Source organism: Arthrobotrys flagrans (assembly GCF_004000055.1).
Source record: "Arthrobotrys flagrans strain CBS H-5679 chromosome Unknown unitig_0, whole genome shotgun sequence".
In the NCBI taxonomy this organism is placed as follows: domain Eukaryota; kingdom Fungi; phylum Ascomycota; class Orbiliomycetes; order Orbiliales; family Orbiliaceae; genus Arthrobotrys; species Arthrobotrys flagrans.
This window is the reverse complement of record NW_027137550.1, coordinates 3,182,120-3,205,113: the sequence shown is the minus strand read 5'-3', so window position 1 is coordinate 3,205,113 and position 22,994 is coordinate 3,182,120. Positions and strand designations below refer to the sequence as shown.

The following is a 22,994-nucleotide window of genomic DNA, read 5'->3' as shown; positions in this document are numbered from 1 at the left end:
AAAAAAGAAAAAGAGGTGCTTAAAGCAACCTCGGGCGGGAGAAGCTTGAGAGGGTGTTAGCAAACTGGATGGGGACTTGAGGATGAAGATACGCGTTACGAATCTTCACGGAGAGAGAGGTGGGGTGATGAAATGTTTGATGGGAAAGCGGGAAGGAGCTAGAGCTAGATTGTGATTGAGAAGGGAGAAGGATGAAGGGAAGAGGAGAGAGAGAGGACTTTAAGTAGAGATGTAAAGACGGCGAAGGGAAATAATTCAAGCCTTTGTAGAAGGAGCATTGAGCCCTGGAGCGTGCAGCAACGGCCGAGCAAGGGAGGGAAAGTTTTGCTGCAAAACGCTGGCCCGCACGGTGACCAAGCGACCGGCCGCAGGTGAATCTCCGAGCGTTCAAGTGAGGATGATATTTGGAGAGAAACTGAAATATCTCTCTCCTTGATCAAAACCGCAACTTTGAAAGATTCAAGCAGAACAGAGATGGGGTGAAAGGAACAAAAGAAGGGGAAAGGAAATTTTGTGTACAGATGAACTCGGATAGGAAATGGATGATAGATGGATGGAAGGTCACGATAAGCTTACAGTTCGAAAGAAAAAGAGTGGCCGGCTTGATCTTACACGCGTCGTTGAATCAAACCTTCCAGGGAGGGTTGTTTCTAGAGCTTCTAGATACCCAGGGCGAATACTATCTCGCAAGAGGGAAAGAAAAGAGTCTTGAAGGCTTGTTAGGCTTCAAGAAGTGAGATGAGAATATCAACGAAAGACAAAGTATTGTTTTTGCGAGATACGCGTGTGCTGATAGCAAAAGAGGGGAAGGTGATGCTGATGCGGATGCGATGTTGAGAGGAATAGGATTGAAGAAGGGGGAAGGAGAGCTTTATACAATGGGGTCCCGCCAGCGAGGGATTCGGAGTGTGCAACGGTGACGTCTTTGTTCAGCGAGGGCTATATTCTATACTTAACACTATTCGAATTCTGATGCATAACTCGCAGCGTGACGAAAGTCGAAGTTCGGACACGAGACAAAGAGTGACACCGATTAAGAATTCCAGTCCGGGGAAATTGAATCCCTCAAAGAAATGCACGTGATTTCGGACTATAGAAATCTATATCGATGAATCTCCTAGCTTGCGATTATGATAAAATCTGGGCGATTATTTGGTGAAACTATATTGCGAGCGATAACTTCTATTAAAATTTACAAGATCTCTTCAGTATCGTAGCCGCTAAACAATTTAAAGACACAAGCGAGCAACAGCCAAGCCGGCGGCGACTCTTCAGAACCTTAAGGCCCAAACATGTCCCAAACTCGAGCCGCAGTGTGCATGGGTAGGTGGTGACTCAGTAACGCACCACAGACTTGGCATGAATAGTTGCTAAAGAATCTCGCTATTGTGAGATTTTGGGAGTGGCCGGGAGAAAAAAGAACAGTGCTTGGTGACACAGATGTTCCCTCCAGTCGTGCCTTGAACGAATTATGACTTACTAATATATCGGTAGCGGTGGAACTCGCCAATGAAAATAGGATTGAATACACTCCGATATATGTTCTTCCGACCCAACCTCTAAACTTAGAATGGTCGAATGACTCCTGCAATTGATCTAATATCCACCCAACTTTCGAGGAGTCCACAAGATTAGCCAATATTTTGTGTGTTGTTATTGTGGTATTTCGAATTTAGCAAATCCAGAGATGCATGGGTTTGAGTCGACATTCGCGGCCGCCTTCCGGATAACTCTAGCTTCGGGTTTAATCTGAGGGGAAAATATCGGAGGAGATTTCTTGATTTTATAAGATCCATGCGCTGTTACCCTAGCCATAGTGTACGATGTTTATGTATGGAAGCTTAGAGAACACGAATCGTGGCACTTCTAGCTTGTCTGGGCCTGGGTGCCCATTGAAACTATGCCTGAACTGTCAGTTAAGACGCACTGAACAAAGTCCCCAGTCTCCGTATCACGTATGTTCCATGCGGCCCATAAAACCCAAAAGTATTAGAATTATATTCATCCTTGACTCGGTACTAGCATCGAAAAGACTTCGCTGTCTCCGTTAAAACAAACTGACGACTGGTTGGACACGTTGTCCGAATCCGTCCTTCAATCTGTGTAACATACTCGTAAAAATGTAACAACAACCAACGCAAAAATATTTAAATATGCATCTTAGAAGAAAAACGTTAAACGGCAATGCGAAGTCTTGTCGCGGGTCGACAAAATGAAAATAAAAGTACTCGGCCCCATTCCTAGAAGATACTCCGGTATAAATCAAAATCCGCGTATGCAGTTCCAATCATATCGCGATCGATACCGCTAGTTGTGAGTTGAGAATCACAAACACCACAACAGCCGACAACAAGCCCCAGCTCAGCTGGCGGACTGAACCGCCAGCGGTAACAGTGGGTTGGTGAGTCTCATAAATATATTCGTCGTACTCATACCGACCCTCTAATGTCGGCTCCGCCGTCACTATGATCGGGTAATACCCCGGAAAATCGGACGCTTTCCAAGTTTTCGTCACCGCCTCGGTCAGATCCTCGCCATGTGCCCTGCTCGAACAGACGGCAGCCGTGGTGTTGCTGACTTCGCAACCAACGCTCCGCATGCTACCCACGGTTTCGTAATATAGTTGTGATGTTCCAGAGGCTGTGATTGTGAAATCTTTGTATGTGCAGCCTAAGGATGCGTCCTTGGCTTCACAGGTAACTCGATATTTTGTAAAGCTAAACTGGTCGGTAGATAAGATTCGTCCCCGGAGGGTCGGGGTCGGAGCGTTAGGGTCGAGTTTCTTGGTTTGGAACCAGTAGAAAGTTTGAATGGTAGCTGTCGATGTCGGGCGGGTACTCGTCCGTGATGGGTAGGGATAGACGAAGGTAGTCGTCGGTAAGCTTGTTGACCGAGCGTCAAGGCCGCAAGTGAATGGGAAAGGAGTAAAGAATAAAACTAAAAGTGCGAAGAAGGCCGGCATTTGAATGGCAACCATTTATGTCCAGGCCAGGTTCCAGACCTCAACCAAATACCTCAGTGAAGCTGGAGATTATCTAATATCAGAGGATCGGTTATTTTCGTCCGCCAGCTGAATCTTAAAGTTGAGGATTGGAAATAGACATTCAAAATATTAAAAAGAAGCCATAAAATAATCCGCAAATGGCGGTGAAGAATTTCAAAGAGAGCAACCAGTGCGTAGAATCGAAAATAGTAGGTGTGCAAAACTTTGAGAAGAAAAATCTCGTGAAAGGCGAAGACTTTAATCTTTTTGGGAGCTGTCCAACATGGCAGGCTCATTGGGCGCCAGGATTCCAGACCTTTGACACCTCGGCGCAAAGCGGAGGCCTTCTACCACGAATAAAATCCATTTGTAAATGGTCGGATTCTTGACAAGGAAGCGCGCAAAGCGCTAACTGGAACTCCCTGCATGAAGATCGACTTGGCTTTTCGGCACAGACTAAACTAAATTTAGAACACAACGTAAAAATGTGTTGAATCGAGTCGAACTTCACTTACGAGAATTCGAACTTGAGCCTTGAGCGATTGACGTTTGTGGCGTTGGCGTTATTCACTTGCATTAAGATAGCAATCTTCGAAACCTCCAAAACTTATCCTTTTAAATTCTATCTACAGAGGCAGATATTATTGCCGTCGCAATTAATTATCACCATTGCGGTGCAGAACTGCAGCACTGCACCAACCGTCAACCTGCTCAAAAAGCCAACGCAACGCGCCCGGCATTGAAGCCCCGAATTCGAATGGTCCTACATGCTACCGATGCTGATCAAAATCTATTTATCAACTTTTGTGGATCTAGCTCCAACAGGGCCGAGAAGAAGCGGAGTAACTCGGAGGCTTGTGGCTGAGCTCTCGAGTGCACCGGATCTCGAGGCTACACCGCTGAAAACAATGGAGTGGTATTAATGCATTTGCATTTTGCGTTCGGGCACAGTCGCCTTGGATTTATTCGAAGGCGAATCTCAGTGGCTTTTTCGTTCCCAGGCCCCGCTTTTAAAGAATGACAGTTAAATTTCCCTAGCTTTCAACTTGGATAAAGTGGTTTATTGGTGTACGTCAAGCATAGTGAGCAAGGATCGTGATTTCTTGAAAGTCTGTATGCTGTAGAATCTGTGTCAGGACCCGCCGGAGCAGGACAGGAGGAACAGTAACACGTCCGCTGACTAGATCAATATTAACTATCAACAGGTTGGAGGATTATCCGTATATAGGCCATGTAATTAGATAAACTACATCGATAAATACCCCAGGGCAAAAATTACTTTAGTTAACATGAGCAGCTCTGGCTCTCCCCTATGGCCATCGTAGGGGTCTCCTTTTTGGGGTTTTATATCAGTGTGAGTTCAGTGTCTAATTCCAGGTGCAACTTGACGAGTCATCTGCGCCTTTGGGCTCATCAAGAAGAAGGCGAGGACAAGAGTAACGAACGCAAACGGAATCAGACTATACCGGATGAACCGATAAGAGTCCGAAAGTTCCCGAACCATAGCAGTAGAGCCTGCCTCCAAAACAGCTAGAGTAATTCCAGGGATCTTGAGCAAAGCGCTAGTGATACCATGTTCCGATCCTATCAAAAACTCTCCTAGAATAAAACCAAGCCACCAGCGACAAGAAAGACTCCGAGTCAGTCGATTTCAAGAATGCTTCGACCGACGGACATTCCACCTTCTGCGGAGGGGCGAGTCGGGGGTGGTAAAACAGGACCAAAAGTACGAGTGTCATTGCGAAGAAGCCTGGCCTCGTGTAGAATCCTGCTAGCCATCCTTCGTTTAGGCCACCAACATTGTGCTTGATAAACGCTTCTTGAATAATGGGGTCAGAAATTGAAGCGAGGCCAGCGATTATACCAGCGATGCCCTGCAACATCGGCCTTTTATCTTTTGGGACAACTCCGCCCACCAGTGGAATTGCAAGGTAACCTAACATCAAGCCGATGCCATTAAGAACTTGTCCTGTAATTACTATTTCCAAGTCATTTGCTCGACTCGAAACAAGTGTGCCAGCTGTCCCAAAAACCATACCAGTAATGAAGAATGGCTTGCGACCAAGTATATCGGAGAGCTCGCCCGCAAATGCTTGAAGGACGCAATTGGGGATTGAGACAGAGGCTGCAATCCATACGGCGATATGGGCTTGTTGCGGAAGCTTGGCCACTATAAACGGAATTGAGGCGGTGGGAACTATATGAGCCCAAGTAGAAGAAAAGTAACAGCCAAAAGAGCCAAAAGATTTAGGAAAGTGGGTAAGTTCCAATGGAACTCCTCGGTACCGTCGTCCGGATGCTGATTTCTGCGTCGCTGGCATTGCTGCCCCGTGAGAATTCTATTTGCTGAGATTTTTTTCTATTCTGACGTTTCGGGGAAGTGTACTTTTAGGATATCGAAGGATAGAGTGGTCTCTTAAGCCAGGGATAGAGGTAGCTTTTTGAAACTAAGAAACGAAAGGGTATGGCTCCACGATCTATATATCGCAAATCGCGAGCTCTCGGTTTCACGCCCAGAGAGTAGTATCTCGAACAAACCTGATCCGAGTTTGTAATAGTTTCTAAATCGCAGCGCTTTAGACACTCCTGGAATTCTCAATTTCTTTGTTTTTAAATTTGCATGATCAAGGTTAATCCCGTTAATTGAGAAAATTGAATGCAGGTACTATCATACATTGCCTAGTAGGGCGTACGAAAATCCCTAGAACAAAATTGAGATTGTCTTCATGGATGTTGCGAAAGAAATCTTCGTAAATTTGATAGCTACATTCATCCACATGATGTTACGGAATCCAAGTTTTCGAAGACCGCATCAGCTTTCCCCGGTAACAATTTGAACCATCAAATCCTTCGGCCAAACAGGCTTATCAGTTCCATTTCCCCAAGTTCCCACGTTATACTTGAGCTCCACAGCATTGTCTTTAAACTGTGCAATTGGCTTCACCTGCACGAAAGTTGCCCCCAAATTCTCAGCACGTCGGGGCTCGAAATATTGGGGCTTGAATAACGCCTTTATCGTATTGGTAAAGAAGGTGCAGCATTGCTGGCAATAGAGTTTGCATTGGTTGGTAATGACGGAAAACTGGTGATCCGTGGCGATTCCAGAGTCCCTTCCAAGTTTCGTCGTCGTATGTACCGCAAGATCGGACGAGCCATTGTGAGTAGTAGTTTAGAGATACCTAAGCACTCAGATTAGCGATGGGTTCCCATTTCGTAAGGAGTATCCGCGCTAGAGTTCCTACACCGACGCCATAGCTTCCGCCTTTTTCAGCTCGTTCTATAAGCGCATGTAGAACAGATGCAGAGCCACATACCCCGCAACTATCGAGAGAAAGAACAAAAGTTAGGTAATGTTTTCCTAAAAATTGAGGAATAACTTATATCATCCTTACCAATAGTCAGAGTTTGGGAAAACTGGTAACAGCCTCGTCGTTTCCCATAGCTTGCCCATGGGCCATGGAGACCCCGCAACACTGGAGGTGAAGAACCGTCAGCTCAATCCACGAGAACCTAAGAAAATCAAGAATTAACATACCGAATCGCTGATTTGTTGCCATCCACTTCGATGGCTCCATGGACCATGCCAGCCGTAGCAATTCTCCCGAGCATAAATAATTCCGTAGTCACGATCTTTGACAAGGTCAAAAACAGCCTCACGTCCAAACCCCAGACGGTCCATCACACCGGGACGATATCCGTCGATAACGACATTTGCTTCTCGGATCAACTGTCTCAATTTCTCCTCATCTTCTTCATCTTTAAGATGCAAATGACAATTCCACTTGCCCCAATTTAAATCTTGATGAACTATCGAAAGATCTGTGAGTTGGGGGGATGTAACCTGCATAACACTAGCGCCCATCTCCGCAAGTCCTCGGCTGATTGCTGGGGAGGCAATAACTCTCGTCAAGTCGACGACTTTAAGACCCGCAAGTGGGCGTTTTGGGGAAGAGGGAGCGGACGCATCCTCTTTCCACCATGTTGCTGGCTGGGATGACTTCGGATCCTTGGTGATTTCGTATAACCCCACTTTACTATTTGCCTTCCCATGCTCAGAATTAAAATATTCCTCAGCAGTATATGAAATAGTACCAGCTTGCCTGAACTGCTCGTTCATCAACTCGTCAAGCTCTGCGGAGTCGATCTTGGACGTAACAGCTTGGATTCTGTCAACTGCAGATTCTTCTGTTTCATCTGGTTTGCCGTCTAGCGGTAGCTTTAATGCCGTAAGTGTCGGATCTGGATTCATACTACCGTCAACATGGTAATATCGCCCATCTTTGGTTTTGTAAATATTCGTCGCCCATCTTCTGATGGTGCTGGCTTGGCTGCGATGTTTATCTTCGCTTGGGAACATACGTTGGATATCTGGGGAAAGTGGAGTGATCGGGGTAGGTTTCCCATTTTCGAGTATCTGAGCGAGAAAAGGGCTCATGATGAATAGAGAAGCATGGTCCCTTCAAACTCGGTCATCAGTATAAATGTTTGAAAATTCCTTAATGTTACTGCGTAGACTTACGTATCGATGGTGATATCCAGTGGCTCGGTTTGTCAGAGCCCTTAAAACGCAGATGCTTGCTGAGCGATTGCAACTCCTCTGGTAGATTTTCCATCAAGGGGTTTTCCAAGATGCCCTTTTGGAGAACCTTGAGTGCCTCTTGTGGGATAGAGTAGTTTTCAATGAATTGTAACATTCCAAAGTCCGCGTAACGGCCGCTTGGCCAACGTTAACCCGTAAATCTAGCCGCGGCCGGAAACCTTTGTGCCGAACCGCGACGTCAAGCTGCAGCTGGCTTGTCCAAGACCATTAAGCTTCACCCCGCATTTCCAAAATGGAGGGCTTGTCAACAGGATCAGGGATTCATTGGGTGTATTCTAATTTTTCTTTTTCCTTGGTCCCTTTTTCTCTCCTTGCGATGCTGCACACATTCCTCGCATCCGATATCCGCGGCGGACCTCCGGTCTAGCAAAACGGTTGACATGTCTGTGAACGATTGTGCAGGCATCGTCACATTTGCTATGAGCTATAGTTCCAGTTCCAGCTAGGTTTTGAGGAGCTAGATGCCACACGACCGCTCCATATTGACTAGTTCTATCATTTGTGGGGGTGGACGAGTCAGTTCTGCAAGCTCTCGGATGCCCCAGAATCCGACTAGTCAAACTCAAATATGAATGTCTAGTTGTACGGTATTGGATTGTCGGAGCAGACGTATTCACCGACAAGGTGACTTGGCCATGAATGATAAAAAAGATCGGTAGAAAAAAGGCAAAGGGGAAGTCTCGAGCTCGAGAAGTGAAAATTTCCGACTTGATTATAGGTAATCACGTTCCCCTACCGACACGAACTGTAAAGGATATTCCCCGACAAACAACACAATTCATGGAAAATCCAATGTCATTGTTTCGTAAACGATTCTGAACCTCGCCCAAAGTGACGATGGAAAGAGTATTGAAAAGAAAAATTCATACCGGGTCATTGGCCACTATGGTGCTAAACTATGCATCCATCCAAGAAGTTATCCCCGTGGCCAAGGCACGGAATCTCTAATACTCTATCAACGGTTACACAAACCCTAAAATGTGTTGATCCATGTTGCAGATCCGCTTCTGGAAATCTTGCCGTTCGTTCCCTTGACAACGGTTCCCACCGGCGCCAAAACACCGCAGCGAGCCCCAAAACATTGGTGAGGTTGGGACAGCAGCCTTCACCGCAAGCGGGATTGCGATCTCTTTTCTCGACCTATCAACCTTGCCCTTGGCTTTAATAAGTCTCATAACCTCCACCTTGACCTCACCATATCACCCTTTCTCGCACTCTCCGGAAACATTGTTACGGATTTCTTCATATTACAAAGCCCTCCGGTGACAACAGAAAAACAGAATCAGGATGTCTATCCGACAGATCGCTCAAGTTGAATCGCAACTTCGAGGCTTGACGGTCTCTTCCGGGTCAGAGGAGAATGTCGACCCTCAGGCTCCGATTCAATCTACCATCAAACATGTCAAGTCGACGGTAAGTTCGCATGCGCCCGTGCATCATCACATCGAGAATGATCTAGGGATATCATCTGACAAGGCTCCAAAACATAGAGCACAATCAAAGTCATCCCCTCATCCCTCGCCACAAAACCCCTAGCCCTCCAACCATCAATATCACAAGCCCAAAACCTCTCAAAACATGCCTACCTCAAACTCGCCGTCCACAACCAAGCCGCGTCAAACTCGCCGAAAAAGAAGGCAATAATCGATGATCAGGAGAACAACAACGACAGCCGAGAAGATGGCTCCGGCACCGCCGCTCCCAAGAATTCTCTCCAAGTCGCACCGAGGCGATCGGATCCGAGTAATAACATCCCTCCGCAGGTCCCCTCCAACTCCAAGCCTATGCACTTGGGAATGTTCGAGATCGGGCGACCGTTAGGAAAGGGAAAGTTCGGACGTGTTTATTTGGCGAAGGAGAGGAAGACGGGGTTTGTGTGTGCGCTGAAGGTGCTTCACAAGAACGAATTGCAGACCGGTAGGGTCGAGACGCAGTTGAGGAGAGAAGTTGAGATTCAGTCGAATCTCAGACATCCTAATATCTTGAGGCTGTTTGGACACTTTCATGATTCCAAGAGGGTCTTTTTGATCATCGAGTTTGCGGGACGAGGTGAATTGTATAAAATGCTTAGGAAGGCAGGGAGTTTCTCCGAGCCCCGCGCTGCGAGCGTAAGTTCACATCCGAGGTATCCTGGATTCCGATGTTTGTTCGCTAATAGTGATTTACAGTATGTTGCACAAATGGCTTCCGCTCTTGCGTATCTTCACAAGAAACATGTTATCCATCGTGATATCAAGCCTGAGAATATTCTCGTCGGATCTCATGGCGAGATCAAGTTGTCGGATTTCGGCTGGAGTGTTCACGCACCGACCAACCGCAGAACTACACTCTGTGGTACTCTCGACTACCTCCCACCGGAGATGTTGAGGGGTGACTCGCACGGCGAGAAGGTTGATCTGTGGTCGCTTGGCGTTCTGATGTACGAGTTTCTTGTTGGAAATGCTCCGTTCGAGGACACTCCGATTGAAACTCAGAAGAGGATCGTCAAGTTGAACTTCAAGATTCCGGACTTCGTGAGCGCTGAGGCGAAAGACCTCATCACCAGAGTATGTCTCTTTTTCTCACCGCCCGGTTATAAGGACCTTTGCTGACATTTTATAGCTCCTTCGTCTCGATCCCGAAAAGCGTCTTCCTCTCGACCAGGTTGCCCAGCATCCTTGGATTCTCAAGCATTGTTCCAAGCCACAAACGGCCAGGGAGAAGCAGAGGAATAACCATCAGAGGCGCCGGGATTCTTCTGACTATGAAGATGAAGAGTGAGCCGGTTTGCATGGGGGGATTTTCTACGTTAATGGAGTTAATGGGAGATGGAGTTTTGAGTGTGATTTTTACCATGAGAAATACGTCTGATACACGCCCTAGATGCAGATTGATGCCGAACAACGAAGCACATCATTCTGACAATACTGAAAGGCCTCGTCTATGACTTTTTTTTTTTCTAGACTCTGTTCGTTTAGCGACTAGCTTCCTACTTTAATTTCCGTTTGACCGTGTTTTGTGCCTTTTTCTCTCTTCGCAACTACTCGAGTAATCGTTTCCGTTAACGCAATGTCTTTCTGTTCGGCACAAGATAGAGCGGAATGTACTATATTACTACATACATACAATTAATTGTTATGCCGATGGTGGAAAAAGATGAGGGAATCCGGGACCAGGTTGAACTCCAGACTCCGATTCTAATATATACAAGTTCTCTCCGTCATATATACGTCACCGCTGATATCAAAATCTTGACCCTTGATTTGTTTTTGTTTATTTGTAGACCTCCCGGAAGGGTCTGGTATCCTTGTAACAGGACTCGAAGACCTGATCCACGATCTTTCCCGCAGCTTCCAAGTCTCCTTTCAACGCCGGGTGACCGCTAACGCTCAAAGTCGCCCTCCTCCTAACGCAGGTCTCCATGTGTCTCAAAAACTTCCACTGCCCTCTGACCATCCACTCCTGATACGGTCTACACTCCCCGCTCAGCGTCGACGCTCTAATCTCCGAACAAGCCAGATGTTTAAAATCCGCCCAATCGACTTTAAACCTCATGTGGTCATAGGCATGAACCATCTCATGAGCCATCGTATCTTCGGTGTGACTTCTGTCCCTAAGTTTGTTCTGACAGAGCAGGATACCGTAGGCCGGGTGGAAACCGCCGGCTTGGTCTTTGCTGCAGGGGAGGCATTTTATGTTTTCTTTGGAGAGGTGGCCGTTTACTTCGCGGATCTGATCCATCATAAAACGGACTATTGGGCCTATTGGATTTTTATAAAACCGAATGGGTAACCGGGTGGTTAGGGAGGTTCTGTGGTGTTGGATTCAGTCATTCTCATCTAAAATTTCAAATATCGTAAAGGGCACAATGGAAGGAGGAAAAAACGCACTGTATTGTATCAACCAATCTCTATTATCCTCGCAACGTTTACACAGCCTTTCGGCATAATAGTCGTCAAAGTCGCGACGGTATTCTTCGATGGATTCGGGCGTCATGCCGTACCCTGTTATGGCGGACATGTGGCGGAAGAAGTTCATCGGTTTACCCTTATAGACGGGTTTGGAGTCTGAGACTGGGGATTCATGGTCCAGAGAGACCGTGCCTTCGATCTTGGGGGGAGGGGTGTCGTCGGACATTGTGGTGGTGGTGATTGGGGGGTATGGGGTAGTCGTGGTGGGGTGTTGTATTGAAGATATTTTTTTTTTCTTGTTGTTTCTAATTGGCGATGCGCGGTGAAAGATGAGCGAACTCGGGTGCGTTCGCCACAGCGGACAGCTGCATTAGGGATGCTGCAGGTTGTCAATTGCAGCTCCGATATCGATGCGTATAAGCAAAGAATTGCTTCTGGAGTGAGGACAAGTAAGGTAAAGGGGTTTAGGTAATAGTCTGATCCAGAGAAGGATCGTTCATTGTTTAAGCTAAAGATAGACCTACCTCCTATTGTCGCTGCGTCATTTGTTCTTCTGCTCATTAAAATTTTCCTGCTCCGACATTTAATTTTTTTTTTAAAAAAAACCTCAAGTTTTCCCGGCCGGGCGGCGATACCTCCTTTGCATTATTTTTCGCCTTTGGCTTCCTATACCGCATCGTCGACTTTTCAATTGTTCTTTGAACGAGCAAAGGCTGGCCTCCAACGGAGTAAAATAAACCGCGGGGAACTTGACTCATCCAATTCACCAGACGACACCGCAAACCACAAACCGTCAAAATGGTCAAAAGCACCCGGCAGCTCACGATCGTCATAAAGCTTGGTACTTATGCGCCTTCCTCCCTTCCCACCCTGCAGCGAGCTGCGCAGCCCTGTGCATTGGCGATAGCGGAAGGCTGACGGAATTCGCAACTTCTTCGACCGTTACAACACAATACAGGCACTTCGTCCATCTGCGACGAAAAGACTCACGAACCGTTAATTTCCAATCTTTCGTTACTTGTTGAGACGGTGGTCAAGCTTAGAAGGGAGGGCCATAGAATTATTTTGGTTTCTTCGGGGGCCATTGGGATCGGATTGAGGAAGTTGGGGTTGGAGAAGAGACCGAAGCTGTTGTCGAAGTGTCAGGTTCGTTGGTTCTTTTCTATAGTTATGGTATGAAAGTTTGGTACTGATGAATTCGGGGGATAGGCTATCGCGGCGATCGGACAGTGTGAGCTGGTGGCATTGTGGGACAAGTTGTTCTCGCTGCTGGGACAGGGGGTTGCGCAGGTTTTGTTGACGAGGAATGATATTGTCGATGTGAGTTCTGTTTTTTCTTCGATCGATGGAGTTACGGCTGACCATTGAGGGAAAATACAGAGACAACAATATATCAATGCGGCTAACACGTTCAGCGAGCTGTTGAGCATGGGTGTTATCCCGATTGTTAACGAAAACGATACTTTGGCTGTCAGCGTACGTCTTTCTCTCTCCCGTGTATACGGATGAGGCCTGATGCGGGTTGGGTTTTTAGGAAATCAAATTCGGCGACAATGATACGCTCTCTGGGATCACGGCTGGGATGGTCAATGCGGATTATCTGTTCCTTATGACGGACGTCGATTGTCTGTATGATAAGAATCCGAGGTTGCACCCTGATGCGAAGCCCATTATGGTGGTGGATGATGTTTCGTCGTTACGAGCCGACGGTGGGTAGCCGGTTACTTTTATTTTTCCAAAGGTCCAGAGTACTGATGGTTTTCAATACAGTCTCGACGGCCGGTTCTGCGGTCGGTACGGGCGGCATGGCCACCAAGCTCATCGCCGCAAAGCTTGCGACTTCAGCCGGTGTGACGACCATCATCACCCGTAGCTCAGTCCCCGGCAACATCTTCCACATCGTCAACTACTGCCAGTCTATAAAATCTCAATCGCAGACGCCGGTTAGATCTTCATCACCACCGCTGCAGCCTACCCGCCGCCCTCCTTTTACGGAAGACCCGATTAGCACCGACCTTCTAGCCGCAGCTACAAAACTTGAATCGACCAGATTGAGTCCGTCGCCTTCATCTGCGTCTCTATCCACGGTTGCTACGCACCCTACCGTCACATTCGTGGATTCCCCAACTCCATCTCAACAAACACAGACCACCTCGACGTCAGCAGGCACCCCCGCCGGTGACAAAACCCCTTTGAAAGTCCCCCTCCACACCCGTTTCCTCCCGCGCAACAAAGCCGTCCGCGACCGTCACTTCTGGCTTCTTCACGGCCTGAAACCCCACGGTACGGTATACATCGACCAAGGCGCCTACAACGCTCTGACCCGCTCGAACCGCGCCGGTCTCCTCCCCGTCGGCGTGGTCTGCGTGCGCGGCGAATTCCACCAATTGGAAGCCGTCAGCTTGACCGTCCTTCGGAAGATTCCGGAACCTTACGATGCGGGTGAGAGGTCTCCGAGTCCGACGGTGGATGATGGGTCACCTCTCAAGGGATATTCGGTCGTGGCGAGGGACGTGGGGAGGGCTATCGTGAATTATAGCTCGGTGGAGATACAGAAGATCAGGGGGATGAAGAGCAGCGATATCAAACCGGTGTTGGAGTCGGCGGATACGGAGTATATTTCGCACAGGGATAATACTGCTTTTTTCCCAGAGTATGAGAATCCGCAGGGGAGTGGAGACGAAGCATAGAAAATCCAAGCTAGAGAGGTTTATTTTTCTTCGTTTCTTTGCATATGCGGTATGAAGGGTTGTTTCAGCGGGATTTGTTGGTTCCTTTTAATTGCATATAGATTTTACGGAGCAATCGAATAAAAGAAATTTATAATGGTGAAGCCCGTAAGCGAAGGGTATATTTACAGCTTTGGTATACGATACAAGGTATGTACGGTTGAGAATATAAGATAAAAGCGCGTGTATGACGAGTCCTTAGATCAACGCCTGTCCCAAGAACATGGTCTTCCTCACCTCCTTCACATACTCCTGGTTGCTATCCTTATCGACGAGAACCCACGCCCTTCCCCTCCTCCCCATCCTCCCCGTCCTCCCCAACCGGTGGATGAAATCGATACTGGTGTAAGGAACATCGTACAATATAATATTCTTCACGTTCTTCGTATCCACCCCTCTGCTCGCCAGATCCGTGGTGACCAAAATCTTGATCCCACCTTTCCTGACCCCGTCCCAATCCGCCGTCGAAGCCTCCCTCTCACCCGTAAAAGATTCCAAAATATTCCGACTGTCACTGTCACGATTGATGGATACCGCGTTGAATCCCGTTTCTTGAAGGAATTTTGTTACTTCTTCCGTCGTTTCTCGTTCGTTTACGAAGACTACCACCCGCTTCGCGAAACCGGGTTCCGTCGAGTCGTTTGCGATTTGTTGGCACAGGTGAGCGCAGGCGAGGGTTTTGTTGCCCTTGTAGGGGTCTTTCATCGCGTCGACCACCTGGAGTTGGATCCTCCGTGGGATGGCGTGAAGGTTTGCGGTGACGAGGCGTTTGCAATCCGGATACTTTTTGGCGATGTAGGCGTCCAGACTTTTGGGGATGGTGGCCGAGCAGAGGATTAATTTTTCGAGGTTCAGAGCACGGGATATGATCGGTGCCGTTAGTGTTGAGAACGAACGGTCGAAGAGGGAGTCCGCTTCGTCTACTATTACATGCGAGGTCCGATGGAGCATCGAAGGGTTTGCTTCCGTGATTCTATCGATCATGAATGGCGTGCCGACTATTATATCCGGAGTTGAGGATTTGAATAATCGACTGCGGATCACGGCGCCCGAAAAGTCTTTTGATATCATTTCGGTGCGGAGTTTTATGATGTACGAGAGTTTTTTGAGGAGGGAGCCGACTTGGAAGACGAGCTCGCTCGTAGGGACGAGGATTACGGCGAAGGGTTTGCCGACGGCGGTGTCTTGGGTTACCGGCGGTGCGGGGATGTCGAACATCCAGCGACCTTTTTGTTGCAAGATCTCGGTGCGTTTTGAGGATTCGGCTTCGGCGATGGACTTTTGGTGGAGTTCTCGACGTTTCAGGGTGTCCATCAGCGGGAGGACGTAGGACAGCGTTTTTCCCGAGCCTGTTTCCGCGGCTATCAGGTATGTTTTGAATGATTGGCGGGCTGGTTCGTCGCGGTAGAATTGGTCCGGATCCAGGGGATCTGTGGTTTTCTTGCGTCGGCTGTTTTCGGAGGGGAGGGGTTTGAGGGGGGGTGCGGGGGATTTGTCGAGGAGGGCGGGGATCACCAGGCTTTGGACGGGAGTTGGGGTTACGCCTTCCAGGCTGTCCAGAGCGTCTTTGTAGAGGGCTTCGATTGTTTGCGGGAGGAGATCGAAGGTCTCGAAGGAGTTGAATTGTTCTTCCGCCGCGTGAGTGATTTCGCGGGTGCGAGAGGAGACGTGGTCCAAGGAGGCTATGTGCTTCATTTGACCGAAGCGGCGGATCGGGGGGCGGGTGTATTTCTTCCCCGTTGCTCCGCCATCGAGTTTCGAAGCCGCGAGGCGACGTTCGACTTTCTCCCCACCGGTATCATCCTTCGACGCAGCACTTCTTCTTTCCGATTTTATTTCCACGGCAGGTTTTTGCTGAAACCGCGATGGCGAGGGCCGTGATGTTATTTCTCTCAAGTCACGTTTCCTCCGTTCCGTCTCTCGAGAGTATTGTTGTTTATCTTCCGATCTAAACCTGAAGTTCCGTCTGTTCATTCCGCCGCCCGTGTCCACCACCGGTTCCGTCCTTCTATCGAATGCCTTCGATCTCCCACCCCTCTGTGCGGAAATCGACGGAGACCTGGGGGACCTCGCCACTTTTTCGGATAATGTCATACGGGAGGGTTTGTGGACTAGTGCTCTGTGGCCTTGAGATCTACCACCACCACCACCACCGGCGTTTCGAGAGCGGGAGGCAGAGCGGAAGGATGAAGAGGGAGAGGGCTTCCATTTCCCCCGCGGGAGGGGGGTTACGCCGGTGCTGTGGAACGGTGCGGTGGTTGCATGGTTACCGGGTAACCGCAATTGGGATATTGGGTGTAACTGCTGGCGGAGTCTGGCGAGACAGGAGATGCAGACGCTGCTTGTGGGGTTTTGCGTAGCAAGGAAGTTGCCGGGGCGACTTCGGTGGAGGAGGGAGGACATCGTCGTGTCCGGTGTAACCTCGATAACCCGATATTTTATATCATGATGTTTTTTTTATATAGTGGCGGTGAGGTTGTGTTGAGCGTGTGGTTTTTGAAAAAACGAGAATTTATGGTGCCAAGACCTCTTTTTTTTTTAGGAACCCTTGTTCGATAAACTCGTGCGACCAGTTTGTTTGGTTGTTATCCACACAGCATGCCGGCTATTTTGATATCGGATTCGTCGTGCAAGGTTATAATGCTAGAGCGCCTGGATTTGATCGAGGCTGGGTAGTTCAGCTCTACCTCCCCTTGCTTAGTAGAAGCGCCACTTTTCGAGTTCCCCACCGGGGTGCGGACATTCCGATGGATCTTGCCACGCCTCTTTTCGTAAACCGCTTTTAATACTCTGTATAGTTAGGATTTCTACGGGCCATTGACTTGGTGGAGGATTTCCTACGAGCCATAACAGTTTACCGGCCTCAATTGAACAAATGCAGCCGCTTGAGTATAGCGTACGCTCCGAGGGGGGAAGGTTCCTAGACTCTGAATTTTCCCCCCTTGTGTCTCAAAGAACCCGTCCGTCGGCTGGTCGATTGGTAACCATAACAGACCGGACGGAGAAGAGCCCATGTTATTATTGCTTTGCCGGTTAGGGTTTAATCTCGCATAAGGAAATCTTGCATGCGAGTGCGACATCCCATGGTTTATCGAGACGAGAGGCTGAACTCTGATCCGGCACAGCAAAGTCGCAGACATGACGTCTTATTTGTGTATGGAGGGGCCCTAGGCAGTAAGGTAGGTAACTGGGGAGCATGCAAACAAAAAGTCGCGATGGAGGGGTTAACCCTGTCAAAATATCGCGAGTCTCTGCGAGCGGAGGTTTCATGTTGACGAGTGCGAATAAGCAGCTGTGATTGCCCCACCTCGTCATACAGAATCGGATGGTGGAGTGCTTTTGTAAACATATTTTCTGGTCGGCAGGAAAAAGGCCTTATCGCATGGACATGGGCGAACTGTGTGGTTTTGTGGTGACGTTGCTATGGAGACCGCCGGCGCTTGGAGAGGGTATCAACAAATGGTTGTGCTGCTAAGGGCAATTGTGATTAGCCAGTCGCAACGCTTTACTCTTATGTATTGAAGATGGATTGAGCAATAGTTACGGGGGTGGTTATCAGGTACCTAATAAGAGAGTCCATCTCCACCTCAACTGGCCCATCCACTCTCCGTCTACCATTCTTCTTCTTATTCGTTTCTTTCTTCCCATCAACCTCATCTCCATTGTCATCTTCATCTCTGAGACGGAAGATTGTAGTTTCCTTTCTTTTATTTTAACTTCAAAGAGTCTTTGGTTAGAGCTCTTGACATCTTCGTTCGTCGATTGAACAGAACGGAACAGGTTGTGGGCAAGCAGCCGATTTGTTCACGTTCTCTGTCTGTCGCTCTGGAATTGAAAGACATCCAACATTCTTTCTCTTCCTCTTCTTCTTCTTCTTTTTCATCTTCTCTTCACCTTCTTTTCATTCTGTTGCTATCAAACTCCCCCCTCAGGAGACCTTCGACCGTTGGGTTTCAAGCAACCAACTAACCATATCTGATGCTCTAATTTGACCTCTCTCTCTGCCATCAATCACATCACACCAAAAGTATAACCCCTAACTAAACTAACCTAACTCCACTCCGCTCGCTTCCTCGGGCGGTCGAGATATGCCATTGGCTGCTCCAAGTAAGTTCTTATATTGCCCCTTCCCTCCTCTCGGGCACAGAAAAAAAAAAAAAACATTGTATACGAACGTGTCTGACATGACATGCATGTGTTCTAGCCGTTGCGCATTCATAAAGCAAGCTCGGTTTCTTCAAGCGATTGCGATTCTTCTTCTTTTTCTTCTTCGGACATGGAGAACGACAGCGGTTACTCACAACCTGCCACTTCCCGCGCTCTTGCAGATATTAGCGTCACTGCAGGAAGACGCAACTCCAACAACTACTCGAAGGTACTTCCCTCCAAGAAAAAACCTCATCTTCATCTTCCTCTTCATTATCCCCGACAGCTACTGATCATTTCGATTTCTATGTATCATTCCAGATGGATGGGTCGTACGATGATGAAATTCCAAACTCTTCCCCCTATCCAAGCTCCTACAACTCCCCGACAAAGTCGGCTTCCCCTCTCAATTTCTGGCAGGACAAGTTGCAGGAAAACATGACACCCTCCGGATTGAAGCCCTCGACCTCCCAACGACGGACTTCTGTCGAGAGACTCAGGGGCCGCGCCCAAGTTACGAGCAATCTCTTCCAAAATGGTGCCCTTCCCAGCAGCACAACCGGTTCCATCAGAGCCAAACCTGCCGGTTCGAGACTTCCAATCCCCACATCTTCAAAACAAAACACCCCGATCAAGGGCATCAACACCACCACCGGTGCTAGCAACATCTCCGGCTATGGTGCTAACCCCGACCAGCAAAGATTTACACCCCCTCCTGCCAGACCGGTCTCCATCCTTTCCCCTTCCCGTCCCGATGATTCTCACCTTGTCATTTCTAGCCCCCCCAGGAACAAACAGGTCACCTTCACCGCTGCCCCTCAGGTTCAGATGTTCGTTCCCACCACACCTGAACCATCCGTTTCCGCTTCCGAGAACACGTACGAGACCGAGTCCGAGGATGAAACCGAGGATGATGAGGACTACAATATGCCGGTTGTCGGCCCCGAAGATTGGGACGATGACTCGCAGGATTCCGCTCCGATTCAACCACCGCAGGTCCAACAGTTGAAGGAAGAAACCACCATCCATCGAGATGCTGCTCCATCACCGGCTGGCAGCCGCCCGTTGCCCCCAATACCTCCCACCACCGATTCTCCAGCCGGTACTCCACCGCGCCGACTACCACTCCACGAACGTCTCGAGATGGTTATGAGGTCCAGCTCCCCAGTAGCTGGCGGAAGACCTGCTCCTCCTCCCCTCGCAGAAATCGCCCAAGAATATTTCCCAAAGCCGGAGGATGAGGTGGAAGAAACAGATTCCGAAGTCACCGACTCGGAGGTTGGAAACGACGAGGCCTTCAGCCCGGTTATTCTCGCCGAGGGAGCTCCAAGCGACGATGACATGTCCGACGGCAATCTTTCGCGCCAGTTGTCCTTCTCTAGCAACAAGGAAAACATTGATGTCAGAAGACCGGACCCGGTGCCACAGCGAACAGCCGAGGACATTCTCAACGCCGAATTCCGTATTCCTAGGATTTCGAGGGAGTCCATCCGCCGCCAAGTTCAAGCTAACAGGGATCAACCAGCGGACGGTCCGGTCCTCGCGTCCCCGGAACCAAGAAGACAATCCAACGGTGTCAATGCCTTCACCGACTCTGTTGAACAACAAGGACCCTCGGCCCAGAATGCTAGGATGGATCTTGCTATGCTCGCAGAGAAGTTGAATACGGACCACAACGAGGTGGAGGTTCTTCCTAACATCCTCGGACGCCAAGCATCTTTCCGCCGAAGCTTCATCGCCAATCCCGAAGCAGCTGCTGACGAGGAATATGATTCGCCTGTCGGAGAGGACGACGAGTCTAGATATAGCACCGACTCGGAATACGAGAGGCGCCATCGATACGAAGAGTACGAGGAAGACGAGAGCCAGCCTGCTACCCCAACCCAAGCTACATTCGCCAGCGCCTTTGGTTCTTCGGCTGAATACCACGAGGACAACGAAAGCCAAGCCGATCTCGATCTTCCCGAGCTTGGGAAATCGAGCTCGAACGACGCTACCTCTACCAACTCTTCTCGCACCCTTGTCGACGAGCAATTGATGCATCGAGCTGGCGACTTCTTCCCTGCTGCTGGTAACGGCAATGTCTCCGATGGCTCTGACAGTGACTATGATGAAAGAGCTGATAATATGAGCATTTGCGAGTCCGTCATCCGCCATGATATTTACGACTCGGATGATTACGAGGATGATGAAAGCATGTGGGATGCTGAGTCGATACGAGCGAAGACCCCATCTCCGGTTCCGGCTCGTCGTGCCACCATTAGATCCGCCAGCGGTGTTATGCTAAAGACCCGCAAGAGCTCCACTCCGGCTGATATCGCGACAATGGCTGCTGCGAGACGACATGTGAGCCGCGCTGAGGAAGTACCACCGGTTCCCGCTGTCCCTCCGGTTCCCAAGATCGATACTGCCTTTTTGGAAAACAAGGAGCCGTCTAAGAATCTGGAGGTCGAGGTTGAAGAGGAGAAGGTCGAGACTCCGAAGACCGAGACTCCAGAGACCGAGACTCCAAAAGCTGAGAAGATCCAACAGGTGGTTGTTCAACCGGAAGAGGTAAAAGAAAAAGTAGTCAAGGCCGAGGAGGTCAAGGTCGAAGAAGCGGTCGAAGAAGAGGTTGAGGAGGAGGAGGGGGAAGAAGAAGAGGAAGAAGAGGAAGAAGATCGACCTTCCACTTCTAGCTCCCAGAGGACCGTTGGTGAGGAACCAGCCAAGAAGGAAAAGCCGGCCCAACGAACCTCTCAACTCGCTCTTCCATCGCTTGGCCTCAACCTCAACATGGGTAGCAGCCTTTCTGTTGAACTCGAGCGTGTGATCGAAGGTCAAAAGCGAGGATACTTGATGAGAGAAAACTCGAAGGTCGTCCACGCTTCCACTCGCGAAGAACCAACCACACCTTCGGCTAAAACCCCTACCCACAAGAAGACCCAGAGTTGGACTGTGGAACCATGGCAAGGTTCCCCTGGCTCTACCACTCCCCGCCGACGCAGCGGACGAGGCGACAGCGTTAAGAGAAAGTCTTTGGATACCGGCCGTCAACAACACGCCGCGGCCATGGCTCAAGCGGCCAAGGCTACCGAGTTGTCGGTTGTTGAAGAAGATAACAAGGACGCACCGGCAGCCGTCGCCGAACAAGCCGCTGCTGCCGAAGCTTCACCCGAGAACGCTATGGGTGGTGGTGAAGGAGCGGAACGTGGACGGTTCTTCGTCAAGGTTGTCGCTGTCAAAGATTTGCAACTACCACTTCCACAGAACGAGTCCAGTTACTTCTGTATGACATTGGACAATGGACTCCATTGCGTTACTACTTCGTGGTTGGAGCTTGGGAAGAACGCACCCATCGGACAGGAATTCGAGCTCATCGTTCTTGATGATCTTGAGTTCCAACTTACACTTCAAACAAAACTCTCCCCGCCGCCGGCCCCTGTTACCCCTCCAGAGGTTTTCGTCGCTCCCACCCCGAGTCCGACCAAGTCCAAATCCAGATTTGGCAATTTCTTCGGCTCCCCGAAGAAGCGCAAAGAACAAGAACGCCTTCTTCAACAGCAGCAGCAGCTCCAGCGCCAACAGCAGGCCGCTGTTGCCGCACAACGCCGCGCTGCGCCGCCTTCATCCTGGGAATTGCTCCACAATCTGGTCGCCAAGGACGGTAGCTTTGCCAGGAGTTACGTTAGCGCCAAAGACTTCGAAGACAAAGCCTACGGTCGTCCGTACACCATTGAGGTTCCTTGCTTCAACGAGTGGGCGGTCGAGGTTAGCAGCCTCAAGGGCAAAAAGAATGTCCCCAGTCGCAAGCCGCCCTATAAGATCGGCCGTTTGGAGATTCAACTTCTTTTCGTCCCCAGATTGCCAGGAATGACCGACGCCGACCTGCCTAAAAGTATGAACGCAGCGATTCGGGATATAAGGGAAGCCGAGAACGTTGTCAACCAGACCTACGAAGGATATCTGTCGCAACAAGGTGGTGATTGTCCCGTAAGTACAACCCGTTCGACTTTGGCCTTGGTCGCCATGATGCTAACATTCTTTACAGTACTGGCGTCGCCGTTGGTTCAAGCTCGAGGGATCACGCTTGACTGCTTACCACGAGAGTACCCGTCAATTGCGGGCTAACATCAACCTGGCCAAAGCAGCCAAGGTCCTTGATGATCGCAGCACACTTACGAGCCAGTCTGGTTCCAAGAAACGCCGTAAGTCCGGCTTCGCAGAGGACGAGGAGGGCTACATGTTCATCGAGGAGGGCTTCCGCATCCGCTTTGCCAACGGTGAATGTATCGACTTTTACGCCGATAGCACCAAGGAGAAAGACGGATGGATGAAGGTCTTGAACGATACTATCGGCCGTGCCTCCAATGGCAAGAATTGGTGCGATTATATCTTGAAGAAGGAACGCGAGGACAAACTCAAGTCTCCACCTCCACCTCCCAAACCAAGCATGATCCCGACTACTCCCAAGACTCCTGTCCAAAAGACTTCCTCTCACTCCAGGAGCCAGAGCGCCGTCTCCGCTCCCAACTTCCAACAATCGAGCATGACACCGAATTCCGCGGGCAACCCAGCCAGACCCAGAACCGGTGTTCCACCCCGCGGTTCGGCCCGTCCCCAGTCCCACTATGGTGGTAGCACGAGATAAACGAGGTTCTTTAATG

At 49.4% G+C, this 22,994-nt stretch overlaps 7 protein-coding genes across 9 annotated transcripts; 3 read left to right on the top strand and 4 right to left on the bottom strand.

Moving 5' to 3' along the window:
• Nucleotides 1-2,287: 2,287 nt before the first annotated feature.
• Nucleotides 2,288-2,977, bottom strand: DFL_003983 (uncharacterized protein; the record flags this gene model as incomplete). The annotated part of the gene is made up of 1 exon (XM_067633003.1): nucleotides 2,288-2,977. One exon carries the CDS (start codon nucleotides 2,975-2,977, stop codon nucleotides 2,288-2,290), a length of 690 nt encoding a protein of 229 aa, XP_067491216.1.
• A 2,975-nt stretch (nucleotides 2,978-5,952) lies between these two features.
• Nucleotides 5,953-7,418, bottom strand: DFL_003982 (uncharacterized protein; the record flags this gene model as incomplete). The annotated part of the gene is made up of 5 exons (XM_067633002.1): nucleotides 5,953-6,162; nucleotides 6,226-6,304; nucleotides 6,376-6,456; nucleotides 6,519-6,543; nucleotides 6,611-7,418. The coding sequence occupies 5 exons, from the start codon at nucleotides 7,416-7,418 to the stop codon at nucleotides 5,953-5,955; spliced, it is 1,203 nt and encodes a 400-aa protein (XP_067491215.1).
• A 1,452-nt stretch (nucleotides 7,419-8,870) lies between these two features.
• On the top strand, nucleotides 8,871-10,343 carry DFL_003981 (uncharacterized protein; the record flags this gene model as incomplete). Its single annotated transcript, XM_067633001.1, has 4 exons — nucleotides 8,871-8,996; nucleotides 9,074-9,691; nucleotides 9,752-10,129; nucleotides 10,185-10,343. 4 exons carry the CDS (start codon nucleotides 8,871-8,873, stop codon nucleotides 10,341-10,343), a joined length of 1,281 nt encoding a protein of 426 aa, XP_067491214.1.
• A 492-nt stretch (nucleotides 10,344-10,835) lies between these two features.
• On the bottom strand, nucleotides 10,836-11,699 carry DFL_003980 (uncharacterized protein; the record flags this gene model as incomplete). Of its 2 annotated transcripts, none has more annotated exons than XM_067632999.1 (2): nucleotides 10,836-11,323; nucleotides 11,453-11,699. In XM_067632999.1, the coding sequence occupies 2 exons, from the start codon at nucleotides 11,697-11,699 to the stop codon at nucleotides 10,836-10,838; spliced, it is 735 nt and encodes a 244-aa protein (XP_067491212.1). The 2 variants fall into 2 exon arrangements, with proteins under 2 accessions (XP_067491212.1, XP_067491213.1); XM_067633000.1 differs by lacking the exon at nucleotides 10,836-11,323 and adding an exon at nucleotides 11,363-11,373.
• Nucleotides 11,700-12,271: 572 nt separating this feature from the next.
• Nucleotides 12,272-14,163, top strand: DFL_003979 (uncharacterized protein; the record flags this gene model as incomplete). Its single annotated transcript, XM_067632997.1, has 6 exons — nucleotides 12,272-12,314; nucleotides 12,432-12,619; nucleotides 12,683-12,793; nucleotides 12,854-12,949; nucleotides 13,008-13,182; nucleotides 13,244-14,163. 6 exons carry the CDS (start codon nucleotides 12,272-12,274, stop codon nucleotides 14,161-14,163), a joined length of 1,533 nt encoding a protein of 510 aa, XP_067491211.1.
• A 237-nt stretch (nucleotides 14,164-14,400) lies between these two features.
• DFL_003978 (uncharacterized protein) lies at nucleotides 14,401-16,605 on the bottom strand (the record flags this gene model as incomplete). Of its 2 annotated transcripts, none has more annotated exons than XM_067632995.1 (1): nucleotides 14,401-16,605. In XM_067632995.1, the coding sequence occupies one exon, from the start codon at nucleotides 16,603-16,605 to the stop codon at nucleotides 14,401-14,403; it is 2,205 nt and encodes a 734-aa protein (XP_067491209.1). The 2 variants fall into 2 exon arrangements, with proteins under 2 accessions (XP_067491209.1, XP_067491210.1); XM_067632996.1 differs by having other exon boundaries at nucleotides 14,401-15,516.
• A 1,873-nt stretch (nucleotides 16,606-18,478) lies between these two features.
• DFL_003977 (uncharacterized protein) lies at nucleotides 18,479-22,978 on the top strand (the record flags this gene model as incomplete). The annotated part of the gene is made up of 3 exons (XM_067632994.1): nucleotides 18,479-18,577; nucleotides 18,670-22,320; nucleotides 22,379-22,978. The coding sequence occupies 3 exons, from the start codon at nucleotides 18,479-18,481 to the stop codon at nucleotides 22,976-22,978; spliced, it is 4,350 nt and encodes a 1,449-aa protein (XP_067491208.1).
• Between the last annotated feature and the right edge of the window lie 16 nt (nucleotides 22,979-22,994).